Source organism: Pristis pectinata, chromosome 4, assembly GCF_009764475.1.
Source record: "Pristis pectinata isolate sPriPec2 chromosome 4, sPriPec2.1.pri, whole genome shotgun sequence".
NCBI classification, from domain to species: Eukaryota; Metazoa; Chordata; class Chondrichthyes; order Rhinopristiformes; family Pristidae; genus Pristis; species Pristis pectinata.
Window position 1 is genome coordinate 25299271 of NC_067408.1, and position 19573 is coordinate 25318843.

Consider the following 19573-nt stretch of genomic DNA (forward strand, 5'->3'; position numbering starts at 1 on the left):
TATAAATATCCACTTCAGTAGGATGCAAACACAATCTCATCATTATGTGTTTCTGTATCTGCAGCTATTTTTTTAAATCTCAAGTTCTACTACAAGAAATTTTATTAATTTTTTCACTGCCAATTAACCTGATTAAACCTGTAAAATTGTTTCAACATGTCATCTTTTGGCTGAAACCTCCCTAAACAAAAATTGCAAGCTCCTCATTTGGGAATGGAGTTTACTATTCTACTCACAAACCATGCCATCGAGAGTACTTCTACCAGTTCTCAGATCCACCCCCTCCTCTTCTCCAGGAAGTGATTCAATACTTGCACCTGCTGACAATTCAACTGCTACATGGTCAGGGTTATCTGGCTATTTAGCTAAAAAGAGGCATTAGAAAGTGCATCTAAAACAAGGTTTAATAACACTGAACAGATGAGGTTTATTGTTTTTTTTTGCTCATGCTATTAAGCGCTTTTGAACTGGCAATCTGAGGGTTGTTGTCATGCTGAATAATTCTTACAGTGGAACAATAATTTGTAAAGGTGACATTATCTTAATCTCCAAACCATTATTTAGCAGAATGGAGATGATGCTAGCTTGTATTTCTAGTTGTGTCTGCCCTGGCATTCAAACAAAAACCGAATAATTAAGAACAGTAGACGCTCAAAGAATTCTTCCAAAACCAAGTCAAGTTGCTACATCACCAAAAAATTAACAAAGTATAAATTAATTGTTTTAATAAATCCTAACATTTCTCAAGTGGGATTAATTCATGCATGTATAATTTATTGGTGCTTTTCATATTATTCTATGAAGTGGATATAATTTAAAGCTTTAAATAAAAATTAGCTGTGCTTACATTCTGCACAGTTCTCATTAGAATAACAGAAATAGATACGGAATAAGCATTTGGTTTATCTATTTCTCAAGCAAGGAATAAATTGGTTACAGTTTAATTTAATACATGGTGCTCAGGGACACTTGAAAATGTTAAGGCATCATGCAGTAGGTATTACTAAATTGAAGTTTTTCTAAAAATATTTGTCTTCTTCAGATACTAAAAGGATAGGTGGTTACACGATCTAAATTTATTGAACCAAACAATTTCAAAAATAGTACATAAAAAATTTTACATGATCATTAAATACCGCTCACATGTACGTTGCTTTCCTGTTAAAAAGTGCATTCAGAGGCTATTTTTGTCTAAGTACACACTCTGTCCAAAACTGTACAGATTGATGGTTTGGTTAATGTAATAAATCAAATAAGGAAACAAGTATCTTATCCACTGAAATTAGAGTGTTATCATATTGTAACTTCAAACATACAAATTGTTTAAGAACTTTTCTTTGAGGCTTCGTACATACAGATGATTTTTTTTAAGCATAGCCAATGTTATTGATATTCTTCTAGAAAAACATCAAACTTTATAACCAAACATATATCCAGAAAATGTCTATTAGGTTCAAGTTGTTGTATGGTGGTAGATGAGTCTTCAGTCTCTGACTGATCTCCTTCTCAAAAATCAGCTTCAGTCTATGTACTGGGCTAGCCAACGGAAACCTTCTCCATAACCTTGTCTCTTTAGGACACTGCACATGAAGACTTCTAGTGGTCGTGCATTAAGCTCCTTCATGGAAATATTTCCCTGTATGACCAGGTGGGTATGAGACAGAAAAAAGAAAATACGTTTAATCAATTTTGATAACATTCACACTTTCACTAATGCAGATTTAGTTGCATTGAGAATAAAACACCAGCACAAAAAATTCAAAATAAAAAGTTTCTTTGCTTCTCCTATCTGTCCAACCACCGTCTCAAAAATCTACTTGCACTTATAATCAAAGTAAAGGTGTACCAATGCACCATGGAATCATTATGAGACAAAAATTTAACATGGAGACACGAAACAAAACATCAGGACAGGTGACAAAATGGTGTGTTTCAAGGGACTTGAAAAAAGATGAAAATCTCAGCAGCTTATGAAAACATTTCAGTGCTTAACACCCTGACAGCTGAAGGCATGACTCCAAAAGGAGAGATGAACAAAAATAAATAAGAAATCAAAATTGGTGCAACGTTCTCAGGCGCCCAAGACTGGAAGAGATTACAGAAATAACAAGCTGTAAAGCCATGGAAGCATTTAAACACATGGATAAAATCTTAAATATATTGTGTTGTTGGACTGGAAGTCAATGCAGGTCAGCAAGAACACCGTTGGATGGATGACACAGAATATCATCTGGTATAAAAATCCATTGAAAGTATGTGTCAAAATGACTTTAAAAAGGTAGTAAACATAATACTGAAAAGAGATGGTCCAAGAAAGTAGACAGCAACCGCCTACAGAGGAAATTTTATGCTTTTTGGCCATCCAATCAAGTGGTCAAATTATAACAGCGAGTATCAAAAGACATGTTATACAAAATATATACCTCATTACAACACATCTCATCTGCCATGTTCCCAATGTTACCCAGGTTACAATAGGGAGCCATTTAGTAAACGATTGGTAATTACCCAGAAAGATATTCACTAAAACAAAACACCAGGTCAAAGCTTTAGTACTGGCAGAATCCCTAAACAAGGTACATGCGAGTCAAGAATTATAGGATACATCTTCAGAAGATACAAAAGGAAAGCCTCTCCCATTTGATTTCTCACCACCATAATGTTCTTTTGCAGTACTGCTCACTCCACTCCCGCCCACTAATTGTGTTTTCAACCACCTATATACCAATTTTCTTCCTTAACCAGCTCCACTTCTTCAACTTACTTCCACTTCCTCCACCCCCAAGATGCTTCTCAAAATCTACTTATCTAATTTCCCATTATTTTGTTCAACATCCATTTTCTTTATAGCTTTTTTAAATGTCCAAAGAATATTTCTTATTGATTCAATTCAAATACAAATTAGTTGCTTAGAGGTCCAAACACAAACAGGAAGAGACCCACTTTCATGATAATAATGATTATTGGCGTTTGATTATTTCACTTAGCCATTTGTAAGAACGAGTCTTACCTTTCCTGTTGTCTGCCCGTACAGTCCGAACAGCTCTCTGAACTTTTCTTCACTGATTGCCTCAGGTCGGTCAATCTTGTTACCAAGGATGAGAATAGGCACATTTCCAACAGTTTCATCTGTCATTAGTGCCTATAGAGAGTAGAAATACAATTTATTAACAAGACTTATTCTTGTGTCATGTACACAGGTGTGCACACATACACATTGAGGTACATATAAAATCCCATCTTTCTCTTAATACAATTATTTACCTTATTTGTAAAATCTACTTCACTTCATAATTGATAGGCAGTTAAATTCCCTTTAGAAACATGCCAATAATCCAATTTATCTTTTAATAATTTCAGGAAAGGTGGGAACGTAATCTTGTATCAAATAAGATCATTAACATCTTATGCCAATTCTGTTACAAATGCAACAGCCCTTATCACTGATTTCTGGTCAAATCTCAAAAAGCCAATTATTCTTAAACTCCTGCACCAAACCTCTCTGCCTGCTAGATGTGTCAACCAGCATTCAACTCTGCTTTGAGCTGCAAGATTGTGAGCTGGAGTAAATTCAATTGGAGATGCTTGGCAGTTGGAAATACTGGGAACCATCATCTATTACTCAAAAGTCTAACATCTTAAGAGGAGCATTCTCTACTGCCATTTGTATTATAAAGTTTGGTCCATATGATTTATATATTTAAACTACACTGCTCCTCTATTCTAACCTGTTACTATATTTGGTCTTTAAAAGTATTATTCTCAATACATTGCCAGTTCAGTCTTCATTGCACTCTTTGATCGATCCTTGGTTTAGGTTGAAGGGGAAAGGAAAAAGAGACCACTGTTCCCACAAAGGGCAAAAGTCACCTGTTTCCCATTTCCAATCACTTTCAATTAACAGGTGCACATACTTTAATAAGCTGGGTGAGGATTGGATCAGGTCTAGTTATGGATCAGGTCTAGTTATGGATCAACACTTAAATACTTCATTTAGATACATTTTATCATGTAACATAACCAACACCTCTTTTGAACTCCACCAACTATGAATTGTGATACTGCATGACCAGAAATTTCCTCAAATTAAATACCAGAAACTTCTTCCAATTAAATATTGGGAAGTTTGTAGCCTTTGCATTTAGTCCCTGCCAAATTTTCTTTCCCAGCCTCTGACTTCGTCCCACTTTTTGACAACAAGAAGAAAGTGAACCAGATCATTTTAAACTATGATAGGATATCTGACTTTAAGACGTGAATGACACATTCCATGACTGCATATTCCCACAGTTGAATTGCCTTAGTTCATCTGCTGCTGAAACCTTGATTGCTACCCGTAACTCTGAACTTGAGTGTTCCAACCTACTACTTGCTGGGCTCCCTCCTCCTGTCAATACAAGTCTCTAACTTGCACCATGAGCTGCTCACCAGCCTGCAGGATCTGTAAAACACTGTCCTGTAAAAATAGTGAAACCAGCTGCAGATGCTTTAGAACACAATAACTCTAACACCTCGTTGTACCTAAAGATCCACGGCTGTTTCACGGACAGCCACATACCCGAGATGTAGCTATATGCTTGATGATGTACATTGGCCCTTGTGAAGAAATATCTCAATATTAAAATATTCACCCTTATTCTCAAATCTCTCCATACCTCGACTGATTTCCATTTGTAATCTCTTACAGCACTTTGAGATGCCCAAGCTCTTCGATTCTGGCCTCTTCCTCATTCTGAAAGGTAATTGGTCCACCGTTGGGTGCTATGCTTTCAAATACCAGGCCTCAAATTGTGGAATCTTTTCTCTTAAACATCTTCCCATTCAGTCCAGATGAAGGGTCTTGATCCAAGACGTCGATTGCCCATTTCCCTTCATAGGTGCTGCCTGACCCACTGAGTTCCTCCAGTGCTTTTTGTGCATCTCCCCATCCCTACTTTTCTTTTCTCTTATAACATGCTCCTTAAGACATTTGACCAAGTACTCTAATATCTTCTTACATAGTACACAGACATATTGTTTGAAAATACTCCTGCAAAATGCATCGGCATGTTTTACTTTGTTGTTGTTACTGTAACTCTTTTATCTTAGATACAGATAGATATTCTAACTAAACTTGCTTACATCAAGCTCTGCTTTAGATTCTGCCAGACGTTCGAAGTCTGCACAATCAACCAGGAAGACAATGGCATTGATAGCAGGGAGGTAGTTTTTCCAGACTCGGCGGGCTTTGAAAAAAGTAAAGGACAAAAAGAAAATGAGAACAACATAAAAGTTGCAATGGCATTTTGCTTTTGCCAATAGACATTACAAATAGACCTATACCTTGTGCATGGCCACCCAGATCAAAAGTAGTAAAAGTCATCCCAGCAATTGTCAGCTCTTCCGAGGCTACATAGAAACAAAGCAGTGATTATTTTTCTGGAAATGTTCTCGTACTGATTGAAAAATTATGTAACTACGTTTAGTGATAGTGCACAATCCATTTAAAACATGGGTAACAATCTGTACTTTGACGTACACAATAAAGGTAGTAAGTTATGATTTCAAATTACTGAGTATTCCATTTGGGACTACTTTAACAGCTATATTCTGTGCAGAAACATTGCAAAAATATACACCAACACAATTCTTGTTGTTTTATTCTTGATTGTCAAATATTATAATGTTTTATGAGTGATATATGTATAAGCACACAATACAGTGTATTGGCACAGGAGACCATTCGGCCTCTAGATCAACAATCCCATCCCCAGCTCTTTCACCATAGTCGAGCAAACTATTCTTTCAAGTGACCGTTCACTTATTGTTCAAGCCACAATTCCAGATCCTAACCATGCCTTGAATAGTTAGGTTCATCTTGTGTACCATTTGTCCAAAATTTTAAATGTGTCCTTAGTCCTTGAAACAGTTTCTAACAGTCACAATTCTGTACAAATCTCCTCCCATAAAGTCTCTTCTCAAACCTTCTTTGGTCCTAGGAGAACCACCCAGAGCTGCAATCCCTCTTCCCTGGAATCAAACTTTTAGGCACCATCTTTTGGACCATCACATTCTTTCTAAAGTCTTTGGACCAGTATTGGACTTGATGCTCCAGTTGTGGCCTAACTAGTGTTTGGTACAGGTTCAACGTAATGCCTTTTATTCTTCTATTTATGAAACCCAGGACACCAGAGTACTTTATTAACCACTCTTTCAACATGCCCTTTCACTTTCAAGGAATTGTGCACACGTATAACTGTCCCTATCATCTTGTAAACCCATTAGAACCGAGACATTTAATCTGTATAGACTTTTCTTACTCTTCACACCAAAGTGCTTCATTTCAGTTTTCTATATTAAATTTCATCTCGGACATCTGCAAATTCAGCCAGCCTATGTCTTCTTGCAGTCTATTACTATCCTCCTTCCTGTCTGCCATACTTTTAAGCTGCGTCATTTGTAAATTTGGAAACATTACCCTATAAACTTGTGCCCAAGTCATTAGTAGCCACAAAAAAAACTTGCTCCTAGCATTGACCCAGGGAACACACTGCCCATCCTTCAGTCTGAAAAGTAACCATTCACTACTATTTTCAGCCTTTAAGACAATTTTCTACCCATGCTGCTAGTGACCTTTTAATTCCATGGTCCTCCGTTTTGCCAACTATCCTTAATAAAATGTATATAAATTCCTTCATCAATCATCTCTATTACACCATCAGAAAATACAATCAGATTACTCAAAAACAAGCCTTTATCATATCTATAACAGCATTCATTTATCAGAGTCATCCCCAAGTTCCTGGTATGATTTTACTATTTTTTCATCCTCTGGCATTTCTCCTTTACCTAAGGAGAACTGGATGATTAAAGGAAGTCCTTCTATATCTTCTATTCCACTTCCCAAAGAAACTAGGATCATGCCATTCTGAATTGGTGACATTCACTTAAGCACAGCCACATTTTCTGTCACTATTACCTCTATGACCTCCCCTTTTATTGAGCACCATCCTGCAATAAAGACATTTGAATAGCATAATACGAATCAAAAGAAAACAAATAAATCAATGATTTCTTGCTATCATCCTAAGATGATGAAATCTTGGTGAATGAACAACTTACTTGGATGTAGCGTTGGCACATGCTGTGCCAATCTATCATCTTTGAGCATGTGCAACAGTGTAGTCTTTCCAGCATTGTCCAGTCCTAGAAATACTAATTTTCCTGATTTCTTGTACAGTCCTGGAACAAGAAAACAAGCATCTCAACATATAACAAAAACATGCTAGGAGTGAAAAGTGCAGTAACACGTGTCTCTCTTTCACAGACAAACACACACTTACTCATTTCAAAACTATGTAAAACAAAATCTTGGATGAATATAGAACAAAGTGACTCAGTATGACAGGGCCCTTTGGTACAGATTACTGAACTACTTGATTATTTGTAAACAAATACAATTCTATTCCGCAATGTACCACAAAAGATATTTTGCACTTTTCACCAAGCAGCCTACTATTAACCAAAATGTCCAATGACAGATCTGCAAACATTTTTGTTTGCCAAGATGGCTTTTTTGTGAGTTGTGCTAACCTGCTACATTAGTCACCTCGAACAGGTGACTAATTTAGAGACCAGGGTTTCTCATTTGGCAAGAATAATAGGTAAACGCACAATAAGTGCACTGACTTGGAAGTGGTGACAAGAAATTTGGAATTACAGTATTAGATAGTATTGATGACAACAGATAAACAGATTAACTGAGGACTTGATTTTATTTTAAATGTAGAGACTCAAAATCAAAATGCATTTTAAATGCTAGTTACATAACATCACAGGATTCCATTCGACTTTAGTGCTACACATCTGCTGATTGTATGTTAACATTCTTCCTTGTTGCAGTCTCATTAATTCCTACTGGACCGTTCAGGGGACGTAGTTAGGTGAATCTGACTTCATTCCTAGTCCTTTACAGATAGGGGAGCTTTCCCGTGTCACCCTAACTAGAGCAAATAAAACAAAATTTCTGGAGGAACTCAGCAGGTCGGGCAGCATCTGTGGAGGGAAATGGACAGTTGACATTTCAGGTTGAGACCCTTCATCTGGACTGCAACTAAGTCAGAAATATCGAGCAGTCCAGATGAAGGATTTTGACCTGTAACTTCAACTGCCAATTTCCCTCCACAGTTGCTGCTTGACCCGCTGAGTTCCTCCAGCAATTTGTTTTTTACTCCAGATTCCAGCAACTGCAGTCTCATGTCTTCACCCTAACTACACATGGATGTGTGATGTGGGTGCTAGATAAGAGGCAAGAGCTACAATGAGTCAAACAGCTTTTTCACACAGTTGATTACAGTTCCCCATTATAATGGTGTACATCTGTTTTCCAAGCAATATAGCACCAAAGGGTTGTCTTGAGAGTATGTGATTTGCATTTTTAAATTTAAAGCCTGAAGTTTTGTTGTATTTTTCGTCAGATTAACTTTCTCAATAAGCAGACTTCAAAGAAATATTGAAATGCTTAGCAGCACAATTTTAATTTTAAACACAATTTATAAGTAAATGCTTTCCCATGAGCTTTAAAGCAAAGGAAATCTCCCAACAATGCACAGAGGTAACGTTCAAAAACTATAAGCTTCTTGTCCACTGAGGGAAAATATACCAGCTCCCAAAGTTAACGGTAACTCTACCAGCATAGTAAACACTTACATATATTATAAAATCTGTTTATTAATAAACTGTACACTGCTACTAGTTATAGTAATGTAGTATGAATGACTTATAAACAGCTGATCTTCCATGGTGTTACATCACTAACAGTGTGAGATCTTTTAGGTTGGCAGCTGTTTATAACAGCTTTAAAAATAATAAAAAACAATTAGGACTGATTGGAAAACAAATTATACTTCCATATCCCTAAATATATAACCTAGAATAATAGGATCATCTTTTCTCTGGTTACATCAGTACAGGAAATCAGCTGGTCTTACCTCCGTATTCTATGGCAAGTCTGTTTTCTTTGCTCCAGCAGTGTGTTGGTAAAGGCACATCAATACCCGACTTTGCATAAATATACAGTATTCTACATATGTAAGCTAATCTAGTCAGGATCCTCTCTAACAAAGGGTATCAATGGACATCCAGCAAAAATACTCAAGCTTTAAGATAAAAAAATTATCAATTGACTCTGCAAGAATAGCAGGTAATATTTCTATTTTCATATTACTCTTCAGACATTTCTGACTGTCCCTCTAAGGTAATTTGTTCTGAGAATCTAGAGGGATCTTGGACCATCAAATATCCAGATTTCTACATGTCAAGAGGTTGGATAACCAGAGAAGATCATCCCATGTTAAGAACAATATTACCAACAATTACACAAAACAGATCCAAAAGTGTCTCCATCTCTGAAGACAGACTAACCACAGACATCGTTTACAAACCCACTGACTCCCAGTTACCTTGACTACATCTCTTCCTACCCCGTCACTTACAAGGATGCCATCCCCTTCTCCCAGTTTCTCCACCACATCTGTTCCCATGATGAGGCTTTCCACTCCAGGACATCTGTTCTCCTTTTTCAGTAAACGGCATTTCCCTTCCACCATCATCAATGCTGCCCTCACCCACATCTTCTCCATTTCCCGCACTTCTGCCCTCAACCCCCCCCTTCCCCCCCCCAAACACAACAGGGACAGGGGTCCCCTTGTCCTCACCTACCACCCCACGAGCCTCCACATCCAGCACATCATTCTTCGTGACTTCTGCCACCTCCAACGGGATCCCACCACCAGGCCCATCTTCCCCTCCCCCACTCTTTCCACAGGGACCACTCTCTCTGTGACTCCCTTGTCCATTTGTCTCTCCCCACAGATGACCCTCCCAGCACTTATCCCTGCAACCGCACTAAGTGCTACACCCGTCCCAACTCTTCTCTCACCACCATTCAGGGCCCTTCCAGGTCAGGCACCGCTTCACTCGTGAATCTGAGGGTGTCATTTATTGCATCCGGTGCTCCCAGTGCAGCCTCCTCTGCATGGCGAGACCCGACGCAGATTGGGTGACCACTTTGTCAAGCACCTTCACCCTGTCCGCCACAAAAGCAAGGATCTCCTGGTGGCCACCCACTTCAATTCCACATCCCACTCCCATACTGACATGTCTATGGCATCCTCTACTGCCACACTGAGGCCAGACATAGGCTGGAGGAACACCACCTCATATTCCACTTTGGTAGTCTCCAACCTGACGGCTGCAACATCGATTTCTCTAACTTCCGGTAACCCCTCCCCTCTTCTCCATCCCTTTTTTTCCTCCCTCCTCCCCTCATTCCTGTGGTCCCCTCCCTCCTCCTCTTTCCCCTTCCATCATGACCTGCCCATCTATTCCCCACCTCCTTCCCTTTAATCCCTAGTCCACCACCCTCTCCTACTGGATGGATTCCTTCTTCTTCTGCCCTTTGCCTCTTCTACCTATCACCTCTCAGCATCTTACATCTCCCCCCTCTCACCTGGACTCACCTATCACCTGCCTGCGTGCTCCTCCCCCTCCCCCCCTCCAACACCCCCTGAACTTTTTATTCTGGCTTCTGCCCTCTTCCTTTCCAGTCCCGATGAAGGGCCTCAATCCGAAATGTCGACTGTTTATTTCTCTCCATAGACGCTGCCTGACCTGCTGAGTTCCTCCAGCTCTTAGTGTGTGTTGCTCCAGATTCCAGCATCTGCAGAATTTCTTGTGTCTCCAAAAGTGAAACACTGCACATACTGGAAATCTGAAATGAAAAAGCTGGAAATACTTAACAGGCCAAACAGCACCTCTGGAGAGTAAAGCAGTGTTAATGTTTCAGCTTGACCCGCTGAGTTTTTCTGCCAACAACTTTTAAAAAACTTTAAATGCTAATGGAACACTGAATTTGGCAATTCTGAGAATATTTTTCTGAAATGACAGGGAGAACAGAGGCATCAATGGGGATGAATGGCCACACAACAAATGATAACATTTAAAACCATAAATCATATACAATGACTCTATTCTATTTTTGAACTTACCAGAAACTAAGCTTAAATAAAGAGGAAATCTTACCTAGAAACTGAAGTGCACTACAAAAACTATTAGTGAAACCACTATAAATCCATTCAAAAAAGGAGGTCATATCCGGGTCTTACAAAATCTGAAAAGCAAAAAAGAATGCAGAAGTGTTTTAGAGAGCATATCAGGGTATAATAATTGAAGTTTCAGCAATAATCAAACAATATTCCAGATTTTGAAAACTGAACTAGAATATTTAAAACGCTTTAGTTCCAAGCTTGTCCTAAAACAGGAAAAATGAATTATTTTCTTACAGGTCTTTTACTTAAAGAGACAAGTGTGTTTTCATCCATCTCAGCGTAAACCCTGGAATCATTCCTATTTCTAGTTAACTACAACCATTGACTGCATGTGCTGAAAAGCTTATATCCGTTTTGTATTTGTAAATCTTCAACATTTCCTCAATGTTGTCAAGTAGATATTAAGCTCCAAATTGCTTAGTTCATTAAAAGTACATGAAAAGACATTTGGCAAATCAAACTCATCTCTTCCAACAGACCATGTAGAGTACTGATTGCCATTTACACTCTTCAATCATTCCTGAAGACATGAATGCATTAAGCCATAACTTCAAAAGCAGAAAGAATAGCTGTCAAAAGATATATCCTGGTTAACAATGAGTGAAACCAACAAGGATTGTTGCGTTAAGCTGGAAATGCATAGTATGAGAGTAGTGCAATAAACTGTGTTGGAGACTTTGGCAGAGCAGCTGAGAAGGCATAATGCACAGTTACAGACTGTGTCAATTTAGGTAGGACTGCTGTGTACAACGAGAGCAAAAGAAAACTTGCTTGGAAATCAATAAATTGCAGGAACATCAAAAATGGATTTGGGAGTGGACAATACGCTCAAGGACTTGAGAGAAAATGGAGTTTTGAATATGACAGTGGTTTTCAGGACAGAAGAGTTGAGATGGTGTTTTTATAGAAGTTACTTCAATGGAAAATCTGGAACAGGTCAGTACCCAAGAAGAGAGAACTGTTACATGGAGTCAAGGATTCATGAGAGAGAGAGGTTGGTCTTATGGACAAGATAAATTCAGAGAAGAGAGTATTCAGGTATAGCAAGCCCAGGGGAGGCTTAGTATGGGCATAATCAGAAAAGGAGTCTGGAAAAGCAGCAGAAACAAGAGTATACACAATCTAGTATTCCCATTATAACCAACATTTGGTTTTCAGTCCTCATCTGGATTTCTGATAACTATTTTGATGCATGAATGCTGGAGTCACATTCTGTCCTAATCCCAATTCTTTCCTCGCTGTTAAATAGAATCACCATTTATATGTTCTTATGGCATTGTCTATTTCTGAATGTGGTTTTTTGTGGACCAATTATGACCATGGGTTATTTAGGTACATTTCTTTTTGGTAAATGTCACTGCCTCTTCTAGCCTCATGATACAGAGTCAGGTGTTGTGCTGCCATTCTAGCTTGGGTAAGAGGGATAGGTAGATAAATCTGGAACTTCCATGTGCATAGCTTTGTATTTTTATTAATCTAAAAATAGATTCTTGAAACGAACATGCTATTCTGAACGCTGTCTTGAGAAGAGATTACCAGACATAGGAAAAGATTCAAGTATGCTCTCAGAACCTTTGAGAAAGTCCCATATCCCCATTGACTCCTGGAAATCCCTGGCCCATGACTACTCAAAGTGGAGAAGGATGGCACTGAGAAATTATGCCTATATGTTGGGTGCACAGAGAAGCCCAGCATAATTGTTAGGAGTACACCTCACAAACTACCCAGCCACCCTTGCCATCAAGAACCTCCTGCCCCATCTGTGGAAGAGGGTGTTATTCTCATATTGGCCTCATCAGCCACAGAACACAGAGAACTGGAGTGGAGTCATCTCAATCCCAAGTAGCCACCTATGAAAAATCTGTGTGGCCAAATATACAGGAACATCATGAATTGTGGCAACTTAAAAAAACATGTTTAAAGCCCAAGTGCAGGTCTCTAGTGCCTGTCCCAATTGAGATTTTATATTACCAGATGGTTTGTTCACAACTAGACCCTCAGGAACATAGCAATGAAATGAGAAAATGCTTTGGCTCATAAAGCCTTCTACAGAATATCGCTATGGGCAAGTTCACAATATCATGTGGATCTAGATTGCTTAGACCAGAAAGAACAACTGTTGAATGAATTTCTCTCAAAGGGAGTAGGTGCCCCTAAGGCCGTGTGAAACTGGTTTCTTCCCTGATACTAGTTCATGATCCTTCTGAAGGGGTGTAGAGATGTTAGGCAAATATACGATTGGATCCAGTTGTGATGGCTGCCATGAACTCAGCCAGAGTGACAGGAGATTGATGCTGTGCACACAGCATCAGCTTCTTCATCCTACTGTAATAGAATGTGAAAAATGTTCATCATGGAGGTAATGATCTTTGGGGGAAGTAGTAACTTTAAATGCTAACGAATATAAACAGCAAATTTATTAGTACTTTCAATCTTTCAAATTCTACTTTTGAAGAAAGCTACCAAGCAGTATTAATAAATACTTTTATTTCATCATCATTCAGCTGGTCAGGTTTGCTAACAGTTAAAACTGGTAACTTTTTCCATTATGATAAGCTCCCTAAGCCTGCACAAATTAAAGCCTGCATTACATTAGCAAGTCAACTGATTTTGCATTTAAATCTGGCATTCTTAATTTAATTGAGCAAATAGCACATGGTGTGAGCCTTCTAAATGAACAGAATTTCTGGGAGGGTGCCATGCTCTGATACATCAGCAGCCACTAATGTAATGCACTCTCTATCCCCTAATAAATGTGTTGCAGTGCAATCTTGAGTCAGGTAAAATGTAAAGATTTCAATCCTGGGTCATTACATTATGACAGCTAGACTGGTGATGGGAAATCACATAACTGATCTTAATCACAGCTGCTAATTGAAGTGGTTCCAGCTTCTGGTCAAACATATACTAACAAGAAAGTGCAAGTTTTGGAATGCCACGTATAGTCTTGGCATTAAAAACCACATAATCTTATAAAACATTAACGTTCCTTCTCTGGTCTTACAGGAATGATACCAGATAAAATCTCATACATTGGAAGCCAAATCACATATCTTCTATTTTGAAGAGGAGAAAGGAAGGAAACTAATTCACAGAAAAACTAAAGAATAGAAAACAAACAACTTCACTAGGCAACTAAGCTATACAATTCCAGAATGGATGTTGGATACTTGTAGTCAATTTCCATTTGATATTTTAGTTTTAAGAGCTTGTTATCTGATCTGATTTTCAGAAGCCCACTCAACTCCTAGGATCAAAGGAATCAAATTTGCCACTGCACCAAAATACATAGGTCTGCTACAGTACTCAAAACAAACTAGAGATTCTGAAAGACCAAAGACCAACACAGAAATCAAGCATTGTAAAACTATAGATCACTGCTTGCCTGTGGATGAAAATCCACAATAAAGGCACACTGAGGATGTAGTTTACTTTTCAATTCACCTTTAAATTTCAAGACAAGACAACCTGAACTTATTCTGCACACACCAAAAGTATATGTCAATTGGGAATGTAATCAAAAACATGCAAAAGGTATTTTTCTTGAGAAATAGATAAAGTAGCTCTTTTGAATTGTTCTGTCCCTGTGCATGGAAATTGGTAATAATACTAAAACTACAGTTTTCTTTCTTTTGTTTGCTGGGTCAATGAAAGCTGCCAATGAAAAAATGTCATATAATTTCAGCAAAATAATTACTGTTCCGGGGACAAAATGAAAGAGGACTCACCCCCACAGCAATTTGCCAAGATACACATAGTGTTTACATTACTTCAACTAATATTCAATAAAAATAATATGCTATTTTATCACAAAGATTTATGCCTTTATTTACAACAAAGCACTCAAACTTTAACTTCAACTACAGTGAACAACCTGGGCCCAAGTACGTGCCAGTAGAGTCTACGACCGTGAAGCACAAAAATGCCCCTTTTTTCCAGTTCCTGTTCAGAATGCGCTTTGGCTTCTGGCTTTACTTGGCACAAACCTTAATAACAACAGGCAAGGCAAGAATTCACCTAGTTGGGAAGAACACCACAAGGTGTCACATCTACTAAGGAATTACTTCTATCAACGGGCGGAGGCAAATCCACCAACATCCTGGCTGAAGTTAGATAACAGTACAAAGTTGACTTGTTCATTCAAATCAATATAGATACTGCACTTGCTTTGTAAATTTTCTCACCTGTTTAAGGATGGTTACACAGACACAACTCCAGCACCTCGCCAAATTGCTATTATTCAAGGACGAATAATTTCCCAAGTTGATCAATCAACAAAAGCGCTGCTTTATTAATCTTACCATCAAAAAAAAGTAACCGCAGTTATCCACCTAACATTCCTTTGTGAATCTCCTTGGCCAATCACTGAATCTGTCAATATCCCTTTACCCCCTCCTCACAACTAATAAATCTGTATTGTGAACTTGAATATATAACTCAACTAAATTGTTTTGGGTAGAAGCACAACTCACATCTTGCCTTATGATTTCCACATTAATATCTGAACACTACCTCCTCCCCTCTCATTATCAATCGCTGGGTCCCAAAATTAGAGTTAACCCTGTTGAACCTGGAATGGTCAGCGTTAACTTAATTCAATTCTGCTGAAATGCACAACAGCTTCTGACATGATCACTGTAAAGCTGGGCACATTGTCACATATAGATGATGTAAACAGATTCCACTGGGGGGAGGCAAGGAGGCTTCAAAGAATGAGGCACATGAACTTCTTCAGACATATTTCCATGGCTTCCCTCATGTGAGCCCTACGCTAAAATTCCTATCCTAACACTCATCAACTCGTCATATTCCCTCTCCTTAAAATCCACCTCTTTAATCATTCCTTTAGCCATCACTCCCAGTGCTTCCTCCGACAGCTCAACATCCTTTTTTGCCTCTTGTGAAGCACCTTGGGATGTTTTCTTACATTAAAGATGCCGAATAAATGCAAGTTCCTATAATTTATATCTATTTCATGTGCAAAGCTCGTTCCCAGTTCTTTTAGATTAAAATGCCAAGTTACTTTTTTACTTCACCAAAACAATTCGGTTAGGTTGAGTCTTTTTAAAACAACAGTTAAGCCTCAACTGGAGTACCGTTATCAATTCTGGTCATCACACTTTACAAAGGATGTGAAGATCCCAGAGATTTATTAGTGGTTGCAGGGATGAGAGATTTCAGCTTCAAGGCTTGACTAGAAATGGGCAATTCTCCTCAGTGCAAAGTAGACTGAAACAAGATTGAACAAAAGTGTCTATAGATAACAAGTTTAAACAGGATATATAGAAAGAAATTCCCAAGAAGCCAGGTACAGAGGTTCAAAATATTGGGCAAATAAGCTTGGGGAATGTGAGGAAAATGATGTATATACTCAATGAGTGATTACAATGTGGAATTTGCTGCTTACAAAGTGGTGAAGTCACAGGACTTTCAAGTGGGATTTGAATAGGAACTGGAAGGAGCATAATTTGTGGGGATACAAAGAAGTAGTGGGGGAATGGGACTGAATCGATTGCTTCACAAGCAGTTGGCACAGAAGATGAGGCTGAATGGCCTCCTCCTGTGGTGGAAAGATTTTATGATTCCAAATAAACCTATTGCACAATTGACTTTTGGGCAGCAATATCATGACTAAACAAAACTTATCCATCTGAAAGCCCATTACCCACACTGCGTTATCCAAAAAAAACAGCCCTTACAGTGTTAATTGAAATGATTGGGCAATGAATATTTATTACACAACCCAGAACAGATATTTATTGCATGTGGAGAAACCAAAGGTCAACAACATGCACACATGGCAGAACACACATGCCAGGTAAATTCTTGGACTCTGCACACCGAATTACTCTGATATACTTGAACAGGCAAAACAAATCTTTCCCACACAGTGATGTGCACTGTTTACAGTTTAACTATCCTTCTTAGGGAACAGCTAGTCCTGAAAAGATGATAAGTGTGACCTAAGAGGCATCCCAAAGGGAGATTCAGTTACTTTGTTACTATGAATTGGCTCCTGATGCAGTACATAGAATATTTTGACAAGATGCCAAATAACAGCACAGATTAGCACTGAGGATGAACGTAAATACGTGCAAATACTCACTTCTCATCTGCTTTCACATGATTTGGTTCAAAAATTACTCTTGACCTCTTTCATTTTGATCAAAAAGAAACTCTCAGGTTTGTTTGTTAAATGTACAAAATGAGGAATAAATGATCAGTCTGGGGTAGAGCTGTATGAACAGCCAGGTAAACAAGTTCCCATGAACTGCTCCAGTACACCTTTATGCACAGAACTAAACATGGCTACAAATGGTTGTATGTACATGAGCCTACTAATGAATCTTGGTGAGTTAGTCAAACTCAACGAGCATCACAGCCAACTACAAATTTACACTCACTAAAGATATTGGTAACAGTCACTGAATAATTACAAAAGAAACAAGATTTTTCTCTATTAAAAAGGTTTGAAGTTAATTGAATGAAGTGAATCAATAGGGACAAGGACATAAAACAAATCTGGGATGAGCCAAGAACAAAATTACACCTTTAGCAAAAGCAGTATAATCTTTTCTTTCAGAACATACTGACCATTATCAAAACCATATGGTCATTTGATAGTGGATCATTAACTCTGGAAAAGTACAAATATCCTTTTTTCTCTAGTCTGTATGACTCACTGGCATGTCAAGTGATGCCTTTCTCTGCATGCTCAAAGGAAAAAACAATGCAGTTCATTTACTAAACTGGGTTTCAAAGGCAGAGCAAAAATTGAATAACTAATTTTGAATTCTGTTTATCTGCATTCTCTCCAACTCTTACTCCACAATATCAATACAGTAACCAGCACCGCATATAGCCTTGAAGATCCCTTGTTCTTTTACATCCATCCTTTCAGTAATCCCACAGTTGGCACCACCAGACAAGAGACTGCAGATGCTGGAATCTGAACAAAAATACAGAACGCTGAAGGAACTCAGTGGGTCAAGCAGCATCTGTGGAGGCAATAGGTGTAAATTGGCATTTTGGGTCAAGAGCCTGCACTGGGATATTATTGTTAAATAATCATCCATAATTCATCATTAATTGTTTGTCATTACCATTAAAAAATCCACCTTAGTCTGAAAACCCTACGTCAACAGCCAAATTTAAAAGCTGAAAAACCTGCCTCGGTATTGAATTTGGTTTGAATTAGCAAAATTGGCAGTTTAGACGACGCTGCAAACAAATACCCGATTAAAATTTAAATACAATTTTCCTGTAGATTTTACTGCACCTGCACAAGAAACGTCACGGCTGACAGCACGTTTGTTAAATTCCTGCAAACACATATAGTTTTTCATAAGTGCTGGATTTCTGTTTCTGTCAATATTCAAACCAAATTGTAAAGTAAGAAAGGCCGGAACACGATACCAACAACGGAAGCTAAGTAAGAAAGCAGCTGGGCAACAAAGTCCCGAGCGGCGGCGCACACAACCCCCCCCAAAATAATCTACATTTTGGTTTCCATCTCTTTAACATCAGAAAAGGACGGCCTGGGACGTGTTATTGTAGAGTTGCGATGAGAATGCACCTTCGGTGTGATTTCAGACCCTTGTATTAAACCGTGAGCCGCAGCCCTCCACAAAAGAAGAAACTCCCGGTTCCTTTCACTCATCTGATTCTCCGGTTTGACAAGGCCTCGAGCAGTTGAACCGGCGAAGCCCAGGGGACGACAGGGGGAGACCGGGGCCGATGCAGGAGGCCGGGGCTCCGGGGCCCAGACAAAAGACCGGGGGCCCGGAGGGAAGCCGGACAGGCGGGGGTCCGGGGCCCGGAGGGAAGGCCGGGGATCCGTTGCCCCGAGGTGAGGCCGGGTCGGGTAAGGGGGGGGGGGAACGGGAAGATCACACACCTCCTCCGGGTAAAGTCAGGCCGGGGGTCCGGGGCCCAGAGGGGAGCCAGTCAGACCGGGGGGGGGGGTAGCCCTGGACCCGAAGGGAAGGCCGGGGATCCGTTGCCCCGAGGGGAAGCCGGGTCGGGGGGGGGGGGGATCACACCTCCGGGTAAAGCGAGGCGGGATTGAACTCACCCGGAGAGCGTCAGCGGGAGGGGCCGGGGCTCGGTGTCCGACGGTCGGCTGCCTGCACTCGCCTTCTGCCTCGGCGCCGTCAGAGCCACGACACAATAATAGCGGCAGCTTCACTTCCGCTCCGTGCAACCCAGTAACAATTCCCCGCCCCGGGACCGGCTGCCACGTTGCTCTCAGCTCAGCCCAGCTCAGCTCAGCTCAGCTTGGAAGGGGCACGGCGTTAGCATCCCCCCCAGGCGAGACTCCAGCATGGGAAAGAGTGTAAACCAATTTCATCGCAGTAGGTGTACCAGAACAGTAATTCAAAGCCACAGGCAATACGATTCGCTGTTTATTGGGCGAGTTTAATCCTGAGACTTCAGTGAAATCTTTGATTTGCTTGAATGAAAACACAAATCCTTCTTAACCACAG

The 19573-nt window shown here is 39.5% G+C and overlaps 1 protein-coding gene across 1 annotated transcript; it reads right to left on the reverse strand.

Moving 5' to 3' along the window:
* Window positions 1–1057: 1057 nt before the first annotated feature.
* Window positions 1058–19317, reverse strand: sar1b (secretion associated, Ras related GTPase 1B). Its single transcript, XM_052014394.1, has 7 exons — window positions 19162–19317; window positions 11062–11149; window positions 7102–7221; window positions 5323–5388; window positions 5122–5225; window positions 3011–3142; window positions 1058–1636 (listed from the first exon to the last, which is right to left on the reverse strand). Exons 2-7 carry the CDS (start codon window positions 11129–11131, stop codon window positions 1520–1522), a joined length of 609 nt encoding a protein of 202 aa, XP_051870354.1. The 5' UTR covers window positions 11132–11149; window positions 19162–19317; the 3' UTR covers window positions 1058–1519.
* Between the last annotated feature and the right edge of the window lie 256 nt (window positions 19318–19573).